The sequence below is a fragment of the Rhinopithecus roxellana genome, chromosome 4 (assembly GCF_007565055.1).
Source record: "Rhinopithecus roxellana isolate Shanxi Qingling chromosome 4, ASM756505v1, whole genome shotgun sequence".
NCBI lineage: Eukaryota > Metazoa > Chordata > Mammalia > Primates > Cercopithecidae > Rhinopithecus > Rhinopithecus roxellana.
The window spans coordinates 100,114,200-100,135,693 of NC_044552.1; the positions used below are offsets into that span (position 1 = coordinate 100,114,200).

General features: G+C 38.5%; 1 protein-coding gene across 1 annotated transcript in view; it reads right to left on the reverse strand.

The window, feature by feature from the left end:
• Positions 1–19,092, reverse strand: part of CFAP206 (cilia and flagella associated protein 206) — a 54,976-nt gene extending 35,884 nt beyond the window's left edge. The window contains exons 1-8 of the mRNA XM_010387959.2: positions 18,981–19,092; positions 17,179–17,291; positions 16,456–16,539; positions 13,258–13,348; positions 11,252–11,440; positions 10,290–10,448; positions 8,713–8,921; positions 491–610 (exon numbers count right to left, since the gene is read on the reverse strand). Of these exons, the coding sequence (XP_010386261.1) occupies positions 491–610; positions 8,713–8,921; positions 10,290–10,448; positions 11,252–11,440; positions 13,258–13,348; positions 16,456–16,539; positions 17,179–17,286 (960 nt within the window). The 5' untranslated portion in view covers positions 17,287–17,291; positions 18,981–19,092. The remainder of the gene's footprint in view (positions 1–490; positions 611–8,712; positions 8,922–10,289; positions 10,449–11,251; positions 11,441–13,257; positions 13,349–16,455; positions 16,540–17,178; positions 17,292–18,980) is intronic.
• Positions 19,093–21,494: the final 2,402 nt, after the last annotated feature.

The window sequence follows — 21,494 nt, forward strand, 5'->3', positions numbered from 1 at the left end:
AATAAAATACTACACATACATTTTATACCTCCTTATCCAGATAAGGTTTGCCAGGTTTGTCCATAAAATGGTGCAGATAATCAGAAAACCAATATTTAAGTGCAGGCCTGGTAAACAAAGTGATTATTATCTGTCTTTTCAGAAAGGTCACAAGTTCCATCATGTCTGTACTGGAGGCAATTTCTGACCAGCTACTATGAATACATTTTCAACCACAGTACTATGATTATTTCTGTTGTCACAGACAATACTGATATGGTTATCATACTATACAGTTGCAGTTCCTTTAGTAGCAGTTGCTTATGTAGGGGAATTCTCTCATCCAACTTGTAATTTACTATTATGGCAAAGTAACCATAAAGAACAGGATCAACTTATATAAAACATTATATTTTTAGAAATTAAATATAATTATAATGACTTGTGATCCAATATTATAGGGCTCAAAAGGAAATTCACCTTAAGGTCAAAGTTTATGACAAATACTTACGAAGACTTGTGATGTTGGGACTGCTGTCTTTGATTTTATGGTCATTTTTAGTTGTTCCAGATGGGCTCCTAACTGTTTTGTCATCATTTCCACTTCTTGAGCACCAGTAATTATATCTGACTGTGAAAACAATATAATTTGCATTAATATTTTTATAATTCTAGTATAAAAATCATATGTGTTTCAGACCATACCTGCTCCCCACATCCTCTGAAAGTAGGCTCAATGACAGCAGGAAGTCTGTTCTCCGTGAGATCCTCAACACCTAGAACAGTACCAGCATATGTATGGGGCTTCCAAGATATTTGTGAGTTGGATGAATCTTTTGAAATACAATGGATATAATTTTTCTTAAATGTATACAGGTATTCTTGGATTTAAGTATAATTGCATTCTTGAGAAATGGATCCTCAAGAATCCGTTTTTGTATAGCTGTTATTTTCCTAATCCTCAATGATAAAATTAATTAAGGGTTCCTCTGAAAATTTTGTTGATAACAAGATTTAATAAAATCACATTGAGAAAAAACCTGTTAGGAGTGAGCCAGCAGGGCACTGCAGATTGGCAAGCTAGTGAGATCTCACCTGTGATGTATGACATATGGTTTGGGGCATGACCAGAATCCTTGTACTGAGTCAGGGGATATTCTTGAAGACCCTGTCATAGAGTTCATCACTGAAATGACTCACAAGGCACTGTGAATTGGAAGACAAGGTTGAGTACAAGTTTACAATATTGTTTTCTTGATTTGAAGGGACCCAAGGAAGTTTGCTAGGGTTAAAGACTTGATTACTATGAATGCAGAACTGAAATGAACTGAAAACCATTTGATGACGCAAACTATGGATCTTGACACCTTTTGTACTTTCTGAAACTTCATTATCATCTGGGGGAAGTACATACATTAACTGTATATTTTCTATAGTAAGGCCCTAATAGATATCAAGCCATGTAAATGAAAGATGGAAAAACACAAAGCTTTTAGCTTTTATTTTCATGCCTTCAATTTTAGAGTGATCTTTGAGCCTTTAATCGCCTGTCTTTATATAATAAGCACACTTGAAATACTTGTTGGGTTTCAATGATCACACATAATAAGTTAAAGTACCTTGTAAACTATTTATTTCTTTCTGACTTTTGACTATCTAATGGATGAAGTAGTATTTATATGTTAGCTATATTTGTGCCATTGTAAGCTATACTGTAGCTATTTATTATGCAAGATCTAAAAGACATCTTTGACTTTATGATAACTAAGAAATGCTTCATGTATCCTTAAGTTTTTAGACAATAGTAAACTGAAAGGTTATTAAAGGTAGTGAACTGGTTTGTGATCCTTCTAAGGAGATGATATAGAAAAATACAGTTCTTTGTAAGAATTTTATCTGTCTTAAAAGATAATTTGTCTTAATATTCTTTTCTTCATATAACAAGGGTGATTATTTTTCAAGAAACTAAAAGTTTCATGTGAATGCTTGTTGGAAGGCATTTTTGATTTAAAACCTTCTGAGGCTTATAAAATACTGTCTGGTAAGTTTTAGAACTCATGTTCCCACATCAGATTAAATCTTCTCAGAATAAATGCTTTCAGTAGCAGCAAGAATAGTTTTAAAAGTTGATGACAGGATAAGCATTTGAAATAGTATTCTATTAACGTATTTGTAAGTACTTGTTCATTGTGGAAATGTGTACTTGATTAAAATATATATGGCTATGGAAACTGCTTTTGCAGTTCAGGATATATAGGTTTGTGTGTATTTAGCTTATTGTAAAGCCCTTAGTTTAAAATAAGGATTAAAATCACATTCAAATACATCACTGAATGTAACTATTTGTGAAACTGAACTTTTTGTGTGACACAAACATTATAAATCAACACTTGGGAAACGTTTACTTTCTTAATCTATTGATACAAGGAATCAAGGAATAAAGTATGAAAAATTAAACGAAAAAAATCAAATTGAAGAATACAGAAAATCTTAAAAGTCACTGCATTGAAAGAAAAACAATACATTTGATACAACAATCATGGTCTGAAAATAAGTTGCTAAACGCTGAATTTGAAATAATTATATTTGGCCGGGCATGGTGGCTCACGCCTGTAATCCCAGCACTTTGGGAGGCTGAGGCGGGTGTATCATGAGGTCAGGAGATCGAGACCATCCTGGCTAACACGGTGAAAACCCATGTCTACTAAAAATACAAAAAATTAGCTGGGCGTGGTGGCACGTGCCTATAGTCCCAGCTACTCGGGAGGCTGAGGCAGGAGAACAGCTTGAACTCAGGAGGCAGAAGTTGCAGTGAGCCAAGATTGAGCCACTGCACTCCAGCTTGGGCAACAGAGCAAGACTCCGTCCCAAAAAAAAAAAAGAAAGAAATAATTATATTTATTCTTACTATGTGCTAAGCACCACATTAAATATTTACAAATACGAAAAGGGATAAATACAAGTGAGAAAATCAAAGAATAGTAAGGTAAGTAAATTGTCTTAAGTAGATGCAGCTAATAAGGGGTAGCATCATGGTGGATCCCAAACCATCTGAGCCCACAGCCCAGCTCTTAACCATTATACTGTGTTGCCCCAGCTGTCACCAGAAATGGTTGTGGTGTAGGTTTATCAGTATAGCATAAAAGAATGACATCTATTTGAAGAGAAAAAGTACATTTGCATTCTCAGACATCTATATGTAACCTAATTATATGCTTTATAGACCCTTTTAAATGACAAAAATAATTACTTCATGAGTAACATCAGCTATTATCATTGTATTACAACTAACAAATTTTTATTCATAAATGTAGTATGTATCCTGTTTTAATTTTAGTCATACTGCTGTTTAAGCATTACTCCTCCTCCTGCTTTATTCTTCCACACACTATTATCTATTATATCGAATAGGTCTCTTGTCTACCCTCATAGAGTTTTTTCCCCTTGCTTGTTAAATTTTGTTTTAGGAATCAATATGAAAATGCAGTCTTTAAAGTCTTTTAAGATTTGTGCAACAGCAACAAGAAACAGGAATACATTTGCATATGTTCTCCAAAGTAAAAGTGGCATTTGACATGCTATACTTATTAAAACCTACAATTAAAAATATTCTAAGGCTGGGCGGGGGGCGGTGACTCACGCCTGTAATCCCAGAATTTTGGGAGGCCGAGGCGGGTGGATCACGAGGTCAAGAGATAAGAGACCTTCCTGGCTAACATGGTGAAACCCCGTCTTTACTAAAAATACAAAAAATTAGCCGGGCATGGTGGCGGGCGCCTGTAATCCCAGCTACTCGGGAAGCTGAGGCAGGAGAATGGCGTGAACCCAGGAGGCGGAGCTTGCAGTGAGCGGAGATCGCGCCATTGCACTCCAGCCTGGGCGACAGAGCGAGACTCCGTCTCAAAAAGAAAAAAAAAAAAAATACTGTAGACAGCTCCCCCAAGCTGTATTTGCAGGATCCATTCACAGTAGGCACACAGAGCTTCTTGCTTTTTTCTAATAATATCCTAGAAATTATTTACATTTTACTAAAAAGAATTTATTCACAATCATCCAGAGTTGTTTTTTGTTTGTTTGTTTTTTCTTTTTTTTTATTTTTTGAGACAGAGTCTCACTCTGTCGCCCAGGCTGGAGTGCAGTGGCTCAATCTCGGCTGACTGCAGCCTTCGCTCTCCGAGTTTAGGCGATTCTCCTGCCTCAGGCTCCCAAGTAGCTGGGATTACAGGCGTCTGCCACCGCACCTGGCTAATTTTTTGTATTTTTAGTAGAGATGGGGTTTCACCATCTTGACCGGGCTGCTCTTGAACTCCTGACCTCGTGATCAACCCGCCTCAGCCTCCCAAAGTGCTGGGATTACAGGCGTGAGCCACTGCGCCCAGACGTTTCTTTTTTTTTTTTTTTTTTTTGAGATGGAGTTTCACTCTTATTGTCCAACCTGGAGTGCAATGGTGCGATCTGGCTCACTGCAACCTCTGCCTCCCGGGTTCAAGAGATTCTCCTGCCTCAGCCTCCCGAGCAGCTAGGATTACAGGCTCCCACCACCGTGACTGGCTAATTTTTTGTATTTTTAGTAGAAATGGGGTTTCACCATGTTAGCCAGGCTGGTCTCCAACTCCTGACCTCAGGTGATCCGCCCGCCTCGGCCTCCCGTGAGCCACCACGCCCAGCCCATCTAGAGTTTTTAATTATAATATTAGTCCTCTAAAAATGCTATCACTTAAAAAAAAATTATCATAACATTCAAATGTTTGGCAAAAGCATGTGATCCCAGTATGTTTCTTTGTCTTCTTCCGCTTCCCCCTACCTTTTAAACATTTTTATAAGTTCCTCATACTTTCTTCCACAGACAATTTTCAACAAGTCTAGTCAAACTTATAGAAGCAGAAATTAGAATGGAATCTCTGATGTTTAATGTTCTTATTACAACAGAAATAAAATATAATAAAACAAGCACAAATTCCACCTGATTTTTTTACTTGCTTTATCAAGGACAATCAAGAAGCCCTGTGTTGTGTGTCTGTGAATGGACCCTGCAAAAATCGCTTGGGGGGAAAGAACTCTACAAAAATCTTGACTTACAGGTTTTAACAAATATGCTGTCAAATGCAACTCTTACTTGCACAATATCATGCAGCTTTCTCTCTTTGGTGTCTGCCTTGCACTTTAAAAGCCCATGGAGGATGGAATTTTATTCTCTCAGTTAAGAGTCAGCAAAACTGGCCCGGCGCGGTGGCTGAAGCCTGTAATCCCAGCACTTTGGGAGGCCGAGATGGGCGGATCACGAGGTCAGGAGATCGAGACCATCCTGGCTAACACGGTGAAACCCCGTTTCTACTAACAATACAAAAAACTAGCCAGGCGAGGTGGCGGGCGCCTGTAGTCCCAGCTACTTGGGAGGCTGAGGCAGGAGAATGGTGGGAACCCAGGAGGCGGAGCTTGCAGTGAGCTGAGATCAGGCCACTGCACTCCAGCCTGGGCGACAGAGCGAGACTATGTCTCAATAAAAAAAAAAAAAAAAGAGTCAGCAAAACTATGATCATCATTTCCTTTTCTTTTCTAGAATATTTCTGTGTGTTCACTGCAGCAAATAAAGGCCTGATCAAAACAAAATAATTCACTATCTTACATAGGCTCTCTCTCTCTCTCTATATATATATACACACACACACATATATATATATATATACACACATATATATATTTTTTGGGGGGGGGACAGAATCTCACTCTGTCACCCAGACTGGAATGCAGTGGCACAATCTTGGATCACTGCAACCTCTCTGTCTCCTGGGTTCAAGCGATTCTCCTGCCTCAGCCTCCTGAGTAGCTGGGATTACAGGCACCCACAACCATGCCCAGCTAATTTTTGTATTTTTAGTAGAGACGGGGTTTCACCATGTTGGCCAGGCTTGGTCTCGAACTTCTGACCTCAGGTGATCCGCCTGCCTCAGACTCCCAAAGTGCTGGGATTACAGGCATGAGCCACCGCACTCGGCCCATATTGGATTTTTTAAATGTTCACATAAACTGAAACTTTGAGGAGAGAATTTTTAAAAATCAAAATTGCTACTTTAAAATTTTTAAGTAGTATCTGTTCAAATAATGTGACTTTAAAAAGAATATTCATAGATTTTAATATAGGAAAAATCTTGGCTAATTTTAAATTGGTGCAGTTTATAATCTAGAGATAATGCTGATTAAACCAATATCCATTTCATAATAATCAACCTTAATTGTCACTAAGACTGATAGGGAAGGATTGAATAGTTTAAAAACAAAACAAAAAAAGATTCTTTGAGCAAAGAATCAGAAAGTTAAGAAAACTCATCCTGATCCTGACTAAAGTCAGCACAAAATGGCCATAAGGAGTGCTTGGATAAGAAAATTAACTTTTTCACCAACATGAGCAGCAAGGAGCTTGGAAATGAGATACTGTATGGAAAAATAAAAGCTCTTCAGCTGTTCCACTAGACAAATGAAATCACAGCTGTTCAGCTAACACCCTAACGATGATGATGATAATCATAAACAACATCATCATCACTTTATTGAGCCTTTGCACCAGGTGCTATGCTGCCTTATTTACATGGTGAAGACTATGAATAACCCCATTTTACAGATATGGAAACCAAGGCACAGGGAAGTTAAGCAGCTTCCTTAGGGACACAGATTTAGTAATTGGCAAAGTCATGATTAGAATTCATGTAGTCTGGTTGCAAAGCCCACACTCTACTCACTGTCTCTCTCTAGCTGTGAGAAGTAGAACGCCAATGAGAATTTAAGACTTAGTTGGTGGATTCATGATTGAAAGCTAGGAGAAGATTCTATATAATGAATGACATCTTCTGCAACATCCTTACAGTTGTGTGACAGTTTCCCAAGGTTCTTTCTTATAGTACCGCCTTTGAATGCAGGTGACAAATGTGAATGGGAAATTCGACTCCTGTGGACTCACATGCACTTCAAAATAAATTGATTACAAAATCCCCTTAGTAGCTGACTAGTTAACATAAGGCTGATAGCCACAAGGTAATGTAAAGGGAAATATCTACCCCAAGAGAGTGACTTGGTTTTTATTATTATTTATATATTTATTCTTTTTAGAGATGTGGTCTTCCTTGGCTACCCAAGCTGGAGCGCAGTGGCATAACCAAAGCTTACTGTATCCTCAAACTCCTGGGCTCAAGCAATTTTCCTACTTCAGCCTCCCGAGTAGCTGGGATTATAAGTTAGTACCATTAGTACCACGCTTGGCTAATTTTATTTTTTGTAGAGACAGGGTCTCGTAATGTTGCCCAGGCTGGTCTTGAATTCCTGGCCTCAAGCAGTTCTCCAACCTCAGCCTCCCAGCTAGGATCCTCCTTCTGAAGACAATTAGATAGGCTAGTTGTGAGGACAACCTCTAGTCTGAATGAAGTCATGTCACCCGGGCAGCTAGGTAAGTGCATCCAATAGTAGTACCAAGTCATTAAAATACAAGTTAAAAAGAAGAGGTAGTCAGAATACATCCTCTTCTATCCCTCAAGAAATTAGCATTCACTCATACAAAAGACAGTTCCATTAACTGAGAGTCTCATAGTTACTGGAAAACAGAGATTGTGTAAAAGTAAATGGTGATGAGTGGGAACATAACTTGCCAACACGCAGTAATTAACAGACTGTCTTCCCTACAACCCTAGAGTGTCATGGGGATATCCCTTAGTGAAAAGGTCCTCCAATCCCTTTATGTAGATATCTGTTTTATATTTGTAAGATTCTGAGTAAGTTTCTATCTGACAGAAAGGGCACTGCTACTTTTTTAAAAGGTTATAACCACCACTTTACCATATTTTCCAACTCTCTAGGGATACTGTGTGGCTTGTTCATTAGATCTAGAAACACCAGATATAAAAATCTTATCTGGCTAGGTGTGGTGGCTTATGCCTGTTACCCCAGCACTTTGGGAAGCCGAGACAGGAGGATTGCTTGAAGCCAGATGTTCAAGACCAGCCTGGACAACATAGCAAGACCCCACTCTATTTTTTTTTTTTTTAAGTTTTTTTGAGTCAGGATCAGGGTCTCCCTCTGTCACCCATGCCAGAGTGCAGTGGTGTGATCTTGGCCTCAGTGCAACCTCTGCCCCCCGGGCTCAAGTGATCCTCCCACCTCAGCCTCTTCAGCAGCTGAGAATACAGGCACATGTCACTGTGCCTGGCTAATTTTTATACTTTTTGTAGAGATGATGTTTTGCCATGTTGGCCAGGCTGGTTTTGAACTCTTGGGCTCAAGCGATCTGCCCACCTTTGCCTCCCAAAGTGCCAAGATTGCAGACATGAGCCACTGTGCCTGGCCTATAAAAAATCTTTAAAAAAATCTTTTCTACCAGTTGTTACAGTGAGAACAAATAATTACACAAAAATTATTTGAAAGGCAACCACCTGCCAAACAATGTTAGATACTTGCTGTGAACTAAAATAAACATAGTATTACTTACATACACACCATTGTTTACAGCATGCTAACAATCATATTATCAAATACCAATGAAAAAATACAAATTCAATTTCTACCAAAGTATTTTCATTAAAATCAAAACCCAACTCTTCTATTTTTATTTTGATTCCTAACCCTACCAAAGCAATATAAACTGAGCAGTTATTGAGGTTGTCTCCTTAGTGACCTGGTTCTACCTGATGTGGCCTTATATAAAGAGACTGCGTTATATGGAAAATGATACACATGAACTTAACTCACCAAAATGATCTGAAGGAAGACCTCATATTGTCGTATATTATAGAGCGCTTCTTTTAACATATATGGCTGAAGTTCAGCTCTCATGTGTGGGTCGTTGGCTGCCTTCTCAAGGATGGCTGTGTAGCGGTACACCTGGCTCCGGGCAGTCTCAAGCTGGTAATCAATATGCTGCATGGTGGCTGGGATTGCTACATGGAGAACAGCTGGCACTGTTTGTAAACGTATAAAAAGGCAGCCATAAAGAAAACTAAAACCAATTAAGAAGAAGAAGCCTAGAAAGTAGTTACATTTTAAGCATTAAGTTAGGGTTTTTTCCCCAATCAAATTAGTAATAATGAGGCATGTGTTTCATGGGTCCCACAACATAAAGAAAAGAATCTAGGCCGGGGCGGGGGCTCACGCCTGTAATCCCAGCACTTTGGGAGGCTGAGGCGGGCAGATCATGAGGTCAAGAGATTGAGACCATCCTGGCCAACATGGTGAAAGCCCGTGTCTACTAAAAATACAAAAATTAACCGGGTGTGGTGGCGCGCGCCTGTAATCTCAGCACAGGAGAATCACTTGAACCTGGGAGGGGGAGGTTGCAGTGAGCCGAGATCGCGCCGCTGCACTCCAATCTGGGCGACAAGGGCGAAACTCCATCTCAAAAAAAAAAAAAAAAAATCTAAAACAAACAAGTTCAAACAAAAGATACTATCAGAATGATAACCCAGTTATAGTAGGTCAGCTTTTGCCACTAAATGTAGAAGTTTAGAGAATAGGCAGAGTTTAGTATTATGTGTTGTTAACCATGTGCTTCCAGAAGAGCCACTGACCCTTCCTTTTGTATATCTTCTAGTTATTTAAAAAAAAAAGGAATAGTTGTTAAGAAACTCATCTGGATGGTGAAAAATGACAGAATAGTCTAGCAAGGGAGGGTCATTTATGAAAATGGAAATCTGACTTTTTAGAACAGTTTTTAAAATAGAAAAAAATTACCCTTTTATACTAGATTAGTGATTTGGTGAAAGACACTAATACCTTATCGGTGGACATACAGGAGTACCAAATTTCATAAGGAAGTTACTTCTACTGGTAGGTACTTCATTAAATATTTCATAAGTACTTTCAAACTTATAAAGAATGCATTAAGTATATAACCACAAAGCAGATGCCCCCAAATTTAGAGATTTGAAATATCTCCTTGTGGATCTTTTCATCCCATTAACTGCACCAGGAACTGTCTTCAGGAAGATTTTTATTTTTTAAATAACTAAATTGTACTCCCTTTTGGTTACTGACTTGCAGTAATGAACATAAAGCCCCGCTGAATGGGGAGGTTAGCTTTGAGCAGGGCCCTTCGTTGCTTTCACTGATTCACTTTCTCCTACTAGCTTCATGGTACATAAAATGTAAAGTCTTGCCCCAGCAAAAGTAAAAATCACTACACATTATAAACAGTAGTTATTCTTCAGGAAACAGTAAAAAATGCAAATCTTAAATTTAAGAATGCCACTGGTATGTTATTATCTTCCTCACTGTGCAACTTAAGTTTTAAACATACATAACCTTTAGCATTAACCTAATGATATACCTACAATCATCGATGCCTTCTCCTCCTTTTCCACAGTCTCTGTTAAATAAACGAATTCCAGTAACAATCATGGTGAGTTCTTTCAGCTGGCGTTCTTTGTCCTTCTTAGACAGAGTTAGAAATGTCCCAAGCTCAGCCTGAGGAAAAACACTCTGTAGAGCAGCTAAAATAAACCAGAAAAAAAAAAAAAAAAAAAAAGGAAAACAAAATGATAGAATAAAGATATCAGAAGTTAAATAAGGTTTTTTCTTTAGTAGCAAGTTAAGAGTCTGAGTTACTTACATGATTCTTTAAATTACTGATACCTGGTTAGAGAATACATAATAAAATGTAGCACACATCAAAGCTGGATTACTGAGAGTTATGCCATTGCCTCATGTCCATTTTTAATAATTAAGCGCATCCAGCAGTAACTTTTTGGCAATGGGCATGAAAACAAGCTTTCTAATTAGGGATCTGAGCCGAAAAATGGATGCTTTAAAATAATTACAGAAGAAGGCCATAGGAGAGCTAGACATTTTTCCTGTTCCTCATTTTAAAGGATGAAAGAGGGCAAAGATTTCCTAAGGATAAAACAGTGCCCCTTTCCATCATCCATTTTAAATGACAGACTCAATTCTTTTCATCAATATGAAATATCCCTTTCCAGCTTTTCCATTTACTCAATCAGCCTGGTACCCTCAATCCTACTATCAATGTCTCTCTAATGAGGTGTAATAGGTCCCTAGATATGTGCAGCTCTAGGAAAATTAGCAATATTTCACTTTCTAGAGGTGCTACTTGAGTTTTAGAACGGACACACAGTGTAAAAGGAGACTGGGTACATTTTAACTCATTCGTGCTGATGTTTTTTTTTTCAGATAAAAAGGAAACTTCAATTTTTAACACTTCTAATTTAACATATTTTATAAAATATAATGATCATATATTTTCATTTATGAAATGGAAATTGGTTATACTTTTTACCTGTTACCTCTCTGACAGTCTTGATGTCTGTAGGGGATCCAAGTCCAGAGCGGAGTAACACATAGCTGATAATCTTCCGGTACAGGCTTTCCAATTCTTCTTTAGCACATGCTCTGTTATCTGTAATTTCTCTGGTAACAGAGCCTAATCTAGACTCTAGGACCCGGTGATGTTCTTTGAGAAATTCCACTAAAATTGCCAAATAACAATGTTCTATATATTTGATTTTTAGAATTCTTCTTATATAAGAAATAGAGAAAAACTGGGATTGGATATGGCAATTCTACTTCAGGAAAACAAGCAATTTCTTAAGCTGTAGTAATGAAATAAAAAACAGTGGCCAGCAAGTAGCCTCAAGACAAAAATCCAGTAGGAAACATTTATTACAGTGACTTAAATGGAATACTTTGTCAAAACACCTAAGACTTTAAACAGCCAAACTAAACAGTAAATTTCAGAAAAGGCTAAAACCTCCCAATTAAGCAGAAAATAAAGAAGACCATTTCTACAACATATATATAATACTATATGAAAAAATAAATATATACATATTATATATTTATGCTATATGTAAGCACATGTAGTATACTATACATAAGCATATATAGTAGCAGAAATATATATGTAGTATATATGTTCCTTTCAGTTACATGTTTTTATTTCAGTTCTAGATGAATTTCCTCTGAAAAGCATTATACAATGTTGCATCGAGAACTGTATCCCTCCTCATTCCTCCTGTGATATGCTGAGGGATAGGCTTAACTTTGACAGGACACTGTTCACTGAGTTGTTGCAAGTACAATTCTTGCAATGACTCTGTAAGACAACCCATATTACTATTACAAGGGCAATAATGAACATATCCACCACGCACAGTTTATACCTATACTCTTGCCACAAAACTGAGAACTTTGCAAATTAAAAATATGTTTAAATAACAAATGTAAAAATGTATAGGTTAAATTTTATCAATTCTATGACTATTTTATTGCTTTAAAATTTCCCTATTAAGCAAAAATGCAAGATACATACTTGTACATAGGTAGCATAACTGAAACTAATAAAGAGAAAAATCATCAAATTGTTAATAATGATTGTAGTATATAGTAGAGGTAGAGGTAGTCCATAGAGAAATAGATTTGTTTTATACAGCAGGGGCAGAGGCGGTCCACAGAGAATTACATTTTCCTTTTTCTTTTGTTTCCAACTTGTGTTTGATGTATGCATTAAATTATTTACATAATGAGCCGGGCGTGGTGGCTCACACTCATAATCCCAGCACTTTGGGAGTCCAAGGTGCGGACAGAACGCCAGGCTTAGGCCTGGAGTTCAACACCAGCCGGGGCAACATGGCAAAATCCCTTCTCTAATAAGAATACAAAAATTAGCTGGGCAAGGTGGCACACGCCTATAGTCCCAGCTACTCGGGAGGCTGAGGTGGGAGAATTGCTTCAACCCGGGAGTCAGAGGTTGCAGTGATCTGTGGATCGTGCCAGTACACTCCCGCCTGGGTGACAGAGCAAGACTGTCTCAAAAGAAAAAAAAGTTACATACTGAAAAGCTTTCTAAACTTAAACTCCCCATCATTCATTTCATTTTTGAATAGTTACATAATTTAGGTAATTATTATGAGAAAATAACATAAACCAGGAACAGGGAAATCTACAAATTAAAAACTTTTAACTTCAATGGGCTGGTTGTTCGAATTCCTAATTATTATGTATTAGTGCCATAAAGGTTAAAAGACAATAGACTTGGAAACAATAATTATGAGCATAATAATTGGAATTCGCTTTTAACCCTCACAAAGGCCAATGGTTTTTTTTTTTTCATTTAGCATTTCTAACATTGTTATAGTCCTCAAAGTTGAAAAGTATTTCAAAAGATTGCCAAAAATTAAATTGTTAAATTGATTAAACAGTTAAATTAATTGTCAGCCAAATGAAGCCCTTCTTAGCTGAAATACAATATGAAATTTAAGTATAAAAATAGGTAGTATATGTTACCTCGATTTGTATAATTCATATCAAAGTAGACTTGCATCTTAATAGTGTCCAGGGATGGATTTTTAGTATCCAATAGCCGAGTCATACAAAGCTAGAAAAGAATAGCCCATGAATACGTCTAGTTATAGTTTCTGAGACAAGTATTTCCTAAAGTTATTTTCAAAAATAAAGGGAAAAGCAGTGGTTCCTGATATTTATTTACCAATAACCCCTTTTATTATTATTTTTTCTCCTTGAAGACTTCAGGCTTTATAGTTTATTTAACCAGTAACTTTTTTTATTTTTATAGATTTAGGTGGTACAAGTGTCATTTTGTTACATGGATATATTGTGTGTAGTGGTGAAGCCTGGGCTTTTAGGGTAGCTAACACCTGAATAGTGGACATTGTACCCATTAAGTGATTTCTCATCCCTCACTCCCCTCTCACCCTCCCAAGTCTCCAATGTCTACTGTTCCACTCTCTATGTCCCTGTGTACGTATTATTTAGCTCCCACTTGTAAGTGAGAACATGTGGTATTTTACTTTCTGTTTCTGAGTTATTTCACTTAAGATAGTAGCCTCCAGTTCCATCCATGTTGCCACAAGACATGATTTCATCATTTTTTATGGCTCAATAGTATTCCATTGTGTGTATGTGTATATACATTTTCTTTATCCAATCATCTGTTGATGGACACTTAGGTTGATTCCATATCTTTACTACTAATAACATTTGTTAAGCAATAAGTCATTTCCCTTGAGTTAACCCATAATCATCATGCCCAGGTGGCTAGTAGTTTAGTTGAAGGCAAGAAACCTGATGTTTTGGTTAGTTTGGGCAGTCTAAATGTGGGTAAATGTTCCACAAAGCTTATATTCCAGTCTAAAACTCTTCTAGAGTTCCTCATTACCATTTATTTGTGCCTTGAACAACACTGCTAAGTTTATTTTATAAAAAGTTGCTGCAGCCAGCACGGTAGCTCACACCTGTAATCCCAGCACTTTGGGAGGCTGAGGTGGGCAGATCACCCGAGGTCAGGAGTTCGAGACCAACCTGGTTAACATGATGAAACCCCCATCTCTAATAAAAATACAAAAATTAGCTGGGCGTGGTGGCGCACACCTGTAGTCCCGGCTACTCGGGAGGCTGAGACAGGAGAATTGCTTGAGAACCTGGGAGGTGGACATGGCAATGAGCCGAGATTGTGCCACGGCACTCCAGCTTGGGAGAAAGAGTGAGACTCCATCTCAAAAAATAAAATTAAATTAAAATTTAAAAGCTGCTGTAACTACCACCCCTCTCTTCACAAAATTTCTCTGGTTCTACCCTTGATATTTCTTCTCCTGGTCTGTTTTCTCCCATGAGCCCCCACATAGATGGCTCATTTCCCTTCTCTGCCTTGCCTTTTTAGATTGAATATTAACCTCAGTTTTTCTTTCCTTCTCTCATCTCTACGCATCACCTCCCTCCCCCACTTCCTTCACTGCTCACCCTGTAGGCTGAATATACTGCAGCTGGCAGGCACTTGGCAGCATCACTCTCAACCCGTCTCCCTGAGCACCAGCCCTGCTTTCCTGGGAGGAGGGCGGGGAGAATGCAAGACTGAGGATTGGACACTGTGTTTTTGCAGAAGTCTGTGCACCTGGATCCTTCCACATAGAGAAGTACTGTTCTAAAATGCACACTTTAAAAAAATAGCTCATCCACATGATTTTTAGTTGAGAAAAAAATTGTCACTTGAATTATACGTTGTTAGTTTATGTACTTGATTCTTTCCAGCGTAGTTGAGTTGGGGCTTGAGGGGAATGGAGAAGTCTTCCTCGGTCCTGACAAGGAGAATAACTTATTTTCTGCCCCTCCTTGATTCTCTTCCACGGCTTTCCAATAACATTTCTGACTGTCATAATCACTTCCCTTATTGCTAAGAACAAGCTTTATACCATCTTTTCTCTGCATCCTCCCCAATATCTGTTATGTTTTGACTTTTTAAAGACATTCTAACTGGTGTAAGATTGTATCTCATTGTCAGAATAGAAAATCCAGACATAAAGCCACATACCTGCAGTCAGGTGATCTTTGACAAAGTCAACAGAAACATACACTGGAGAAATGACATCCTATTCAATAAACGGTGCTGGGAAAATTGGATTACCATATGCAGAAGAATGAAACCAGATCCCAATGTCTCACCATATACAAAAATTAACAACTCAAGATTGATTAAAGACTTAAATGTAAGATCTGAAACTATAAAAATACCAGAAAAAAACTTAGGGCTGGACATTGGCCTGCGCAAAGAATTCATTACTTAAAAACAAATGCAACAGAAATAGACAAATTGGATTTAAATAAACTGAAAAGCTTCTACACATCAAAATGAATAATCAACAGAGTGAAAAGAAAACCTGCAGGATGGGAGAAAATATGTACAAACTATGCATCTGACAAAGGACTAATATTCAGGATCTACGAGGAACTCAAACAACTCGACAACAACAAATAACCCCATTATAAAGTGGGCAAAGGCCATGAATAGACATTTTTCAAAAGAAGACATACAAATGGCCAACAAGCATGAAAAAAATGCTCAACATCACTCAGCATTAGAGAAATGCAAATTAATTTAGTTCTATTTAACTTCACAGTGTATGACAAACCAGTTAATGTTTGCAATGTAAGAGATTAATAACAAGGTTTCACTAAAATACTATAGCAGATGCTGCTACCTGCCCAATTTCCCTGCCCTTCCTTCCTTACTAACAGAGCCTCAATTTGGATTGGGGCAGGGATTTATTCATCTAAAAAAGAAAAAAGAAGTGAATGTCCCTGGGTCACTTACAGTATCATTCTGGTCAATAAACGGAAGTAGATGGAAGGGATTCTGGGAAAATTATTATTTATTTTCCAGATAGAAGGTGATAGACCCAATTGGCACACGTATTTTGCCCTTTGCCTTCCCCCCTTCTTTCTACCTAGAGGTAGGGTAGCTATCTTTTGACCATCAGATGCCCATATTGCAAGGATGGCATGCCCCAGGAAGCCAGGAAGAAGGGTCTATGTCTCTCCAGACTTTGTGTTATGAGAAAAATACCTCGTGTGTACTTCTATTTTGTGGGCTTTTGTTTCATGCAGCTGAAGGCAATAATGACTAACACAAATACTGTGTTTACAACTGAGAATAAGTAATTGCAAATTTGAGGACTGTTGGGTAATCACCTTAACAAGATTCTGCACATCACTTTTCATGAGGGTTCTATCCATGTTAAAGCCATTACTTGGATCCAGGACAACAGCTTTCACCTGGAAAAAAGTAGGAACGAGTCCATTAAGTAGGAAAGAATCCATTAAGCAATTTTATTTCATATTATTAGTTTAATATGTTTCCATTTTTTAAACAACTACCTCCTGATTACATTGGGATTGGTTTTTCAACTATTTTTCTTACTACTGAACTCATCAGTACCCTTGTTAGAGGCTGAAGAAGTGACAAACATCAAAGTTGAATGGGGTGCTAGAAAAGTTATATGGGGAAATAAGTTGAAAGCAATGGCTAGGTTTTCAGTTGGGAAACTATGGTATATTTTATTGTATTTTTATTGTGTATTGTTATCTTAACCAAAAGCAAGAACAGAGAAACCATAGCAATGAGTAATTTTTAACAACGGCAAACAAAAATACACATCAAAAAATTCCCACACAGGAGAACATTATTGATGTTTTCCAAACTCATCAAGGTCTTCTAAATCAGTCTCTATAAATCTACAACTCACAGGCCCTATAAACGTTTTTAAAATGTTTTCACTAACTTGTCCGATGATCTCATTATGTTTAAGCTGAAAAACATCTATGAAAGCTTCACAGACTTTAAAGGGAAAAATGGACACCACATCTTTAAAAAGCTCTTAATAAAGTAGTAATCACAAAAAGATTTCTTCTTACCATAAAAGCAATCAGAGTTTCAGAAACAATCTCTCCATAGGCTGCACATTCTTGTCCTATTTCTCGTATAATACTCCTTATAACACTTTCGGCCTGAGTTGGAGGCATTCTGGCTAAATAAAACAACAATTTTTTTTAAAAAAATGTGGTTTTATGCAAATTTGTTTTTTTCTCTTTTGATTTCTCTAATATTGTATTTGTAAAGAGTCATAATATCATCTATTAGCTTATTAGTATTTTTATTAGTATGTAGGCCTCTCCTGTTTTTCATTATTTTTAAAAATGAAGGACTTTATTGAAGACAATGATTGAGATTTCAAATAATTGAAACATCTGAAAATTAACATTTTCAATTATTTAAATTATGGTCACTAAACATATATTCCTATCATGATATTCTTAATTTAAAAAAAGGCTAAGCAGGCTGGGCAAGATGGCTCACGCCTGTAATCCCAGCATTTTGGGAGGCCGAGGCAGGCGGATCAGCTGAGGTCGGGAGTTCGAGACCCGCCTGACCAACACGGAGAAACCCCGTCTCTACTAAAAATACAAAATTAGCCTGGCGTGGTGGCGGGCGCCTGTAATCCCAGCTACTCTGGAGGCTGAGGCAGGAGAATCGCTTGAACCCGGGAGGCAGAGGTTGCGGTGAGCCGAGATCCAGCCATTGCACTCCAGCCTGGGCAACAAGAGCGAAACTGCGTATCAAAAACAAAACAAAACAAAACAAAAAACAAAAGGCTAAGCAGTATTTGTAGGGGAGGACGGTAAAATTAATGAGAAACCCAAGAGTACAGCTTGAAAGAGGAAATGCTTATTCAACCACATTCACTAAATAACCTTTCGTAATTGTACTAGAATCTTGGAAAACAATTCTTGCTCAGATCCTTAAAATAATCTTCCGCACATCTAAAATGGAGTTCAGACTCTCGATAAAAAAACACAAAAGCAAAAACCAAAACGTAAGACTTATGCATCATGGAAAAAAATGAACTCCTGGTTATTAATTCCATTTACTCTAAGGAAAAAGTGGCAGGTTTTGACCGAGTTTTCTGATTTTCCTGAATATTAGTAACTGAGCACAATGGAACTTGGCATGTAGAGTATAACAAAGGCAATATCAGGTAGATGAAGCTAACTCCTCAGCATTATTAGCTTTCCGACGGATGGGTAGGAAGCACGAGGCATTTTGTCCAGTGAAACCAGATTGCCTAGATTTCATCGTGACCCGACCACTGTCTAGCTGTGAGATCTTGGGCACTTGTTTCACTTCTTTCCAGAGGCGTGAGGACTAAATTCGTCTTATCTATTTAGTGGTCACAACAGTTCGCGGCATAAGGGAATCGCTTAAAACAGCTTTGAATCAGTACGCCAGGATCGCAGGCAGCGCATGCGCGAGTGCCAGTCTGTGGGAGAGTCCATCCCGCTCCGGGTCTGTGTGCGCATGCGCAACGCTCCGGGTCGCTAGGGACGCGGCTCAGCACCTTCCCCGCATCCACCCACCAATTACTAAGTCTCCCGAGGTCCGGCTTCTGGGGTAGCCAGTGGAGTGCAACAAAGGCGGGAGGCCTCAGGCACCCGCACAGTGGCTAGAGGGCCGCCCTGCAGCCCTGGGCGCCTGCGGCAGGAATGGACCGCTGTTCCAGCTCAGCGGCGGCGCAGCCTAAAGGATCGAGACTGAGAGCTAAGTCTCGACTAGGCAGGACGCGGTCCTCCAGCCGCCTGGGCTCCGCCAGCTGCCCCACGCTCGCCGCCTGGCGGGATACACCTCCGGGTCAAGGGCGCGGAGCCCCGAGTAGGCTGACCTGGATCGGAATCGACAGCAGGAGCCGTGTCTGTCTGCTTCTGTCCTGGGGCCCTCACCGCGACCGTCGAGGCAGTTGGGCTCTCGCAGCAACCACCGCGTAACCATGGAGATGGAAGGCCCCGGACCAGAGGGGGCGGGGCCAGGTGGGGGCGGGGCTGGGTCCCACTTTGAGGGTCTTTTCCCCAAAAGATGGGCTGGAAAAACTTTAAAAACAAAGGAATTCCGGGCAGAGACATCTTAACCTCCGTGGTTAAGACTGTGAAACACAAGTTCTCGTAAATAAGGACATTAACTTGCTAGCGTGGGAACGATGGGGCGGCTTTGAAAGCGGGGTCGGGGAGAGGGCGGAGCCAGTTGGAGAGGCTGGGAAAACGGAAGGGCTGTATCCTGGACAAATAGGGTTCTTGTAAAAGTATCTAGATTTAAAAAACAAAAGTAAAAAGTATCGAGGTTTTATTTCATGTCCTGTTGTTCAAAGGAAGTCTGTAACAGAACGCTCCAAGATTCCCGAAGAGAAAACTCATTCAAGAAGCACATGATAAGAACACATTAGTGTCCGAGTCAAAATAATGAAGTTTTATCCCTTAACGGTAATGTCGTTAGGCCCACCTTCAGACGTGAAAGTGTGAAAAAGGATTAAATACGCATTAGAAGGAGAACATCAAACAACAAGGTTTTATTTTTAAACAGTAACTTTTCTCAAACTGCAAACAAACATGCAGAATATGCTTTGCTTAAGGACATTCCCTGATTACTAGGAAATGAATCAACACAAAAACTCAAGAATACACATCATAATATAACACAATTTTATTTCCACCTTCTAGAAAATGTTCCCGGAATGTGGATGAAGCTTGTGTAAAAATAGATGTTCAGAGTAACATGATTTATAATAGCACAACCTTGGAAATCTAAACACGATATTTAAGTAAAATATCAGGCAGGTATTTAAAATTATGTTAATAAAAACCTTGTGTTTGTCTTATATTTTTTAAAAGCCAAATGCAAAATTTATATATAATATGACTTAAACTATATTGACGTACATATAATGCACAAAAAGTGTATGTCATTTTTTCAAAATCACAGCAAGGAATTAGATCTAAGGATGGAATTATAGGTAAAGTATTTTTATTTCTTTATACTTTTCTGTTTTTTCTAGATTTTTCCATAATGAGTATATATTGTCTTATGATCTATAAAACAAAATTTTAAAATACTGGGGAGATGAGACTGGCTATTTGTAGAGAATGAGCCCAATTTAGATATACAAATATACTGTAAGTGTACAAGGTAAAGCAACCAAAGGAAGGTGAGATAGCAAAATTTTAACAGCGGTTGTATCTTTGTAATGGCTTATGGCTGATTTGTCTTCTTTGTACTTTAAGATAGCTACCAAAATGTCTTCCATGAGCATATATTATATATTAGAATATTAAATATTTTTTAAGATGGTAAGAATCCATATTAAGTATAGTTTTAAACTAATGGGCAAATCCTGGCACAAATACTCCCTGAGTATGTTTGATACGGTTAATTCCTACTTAATGTCAATGTTTTCTTCTCTTTTTATTACTAATTTAACCCTGTGTTGGGAATGACAGTGTTCTCTTAAAAAAAAAAAAAATCTCTCAACCTCTTTCTCAGTGAGAGTGGCCTGTGACATGGTCTGGCCAGTGAGATGTAAGTATAATCACTGGATGAGGTGTACTTCCATTTTATGTCTGTTGCCTTTCCTTTTCTTTCTACTTGAAATGAGAATATGGGGCTGAAGCTCCAGCAGCCTTGTTGTGAACATGAACATGAGGGTCACATCTTAAGGGTGGTGGAACAGAAATGAAAAAGGAACCTGAGTTCCTGGTAATGTCATGGAACAGCCCTATCAGCTTCTTGACTGGCTATCTCCAGACTTTGCATGAGAGAAGATAAACTCCTATTTTATTAAGCTACTGTTATTTGGGTTTTCTGCTACATTCAGCCAAACTGAATCCCTGACTGCTACAATGGGTATGACTTTGGAAGTATTATTGAGCGTTTTGTGCTACATTGAATTATTCTACCTCATCCTTCATGCCTCTTAGCATCCACACCCTTGCCATGGACTTTGGTGGGGTATACTTCCCCAATCCTTGATTTTGAATTTAGCTGTGTGACTTGCTTTGACCAATGGGTTGTGGTGAAGTAACAGTGTGCCAAATCAGATCCAAGGCCTTAAGAGACCCCGTATTTCTGCTTTCGCTCTTGTGCCTGTGTCATTGCCATGAGAAGTACATACCCTAGCAAGCTCCTTGGTCCCAGAATGACATGCATATGGCACAGAATTGCCTGAACCGATCTTTCAGTAAGATGCAGAGACGCCCAACTGGGGCCCAGGCCTAGACCAGCCAAACTCCAGTCAACCTGTAGATGTGTGATAATGAATGAGTATTATTTTAATTCACCCAGTTTTGGAGTGGCTTATTATACAGTATAATTGTGGAAAGAGTTCATTTATAAACCTTTCAGTGATCTA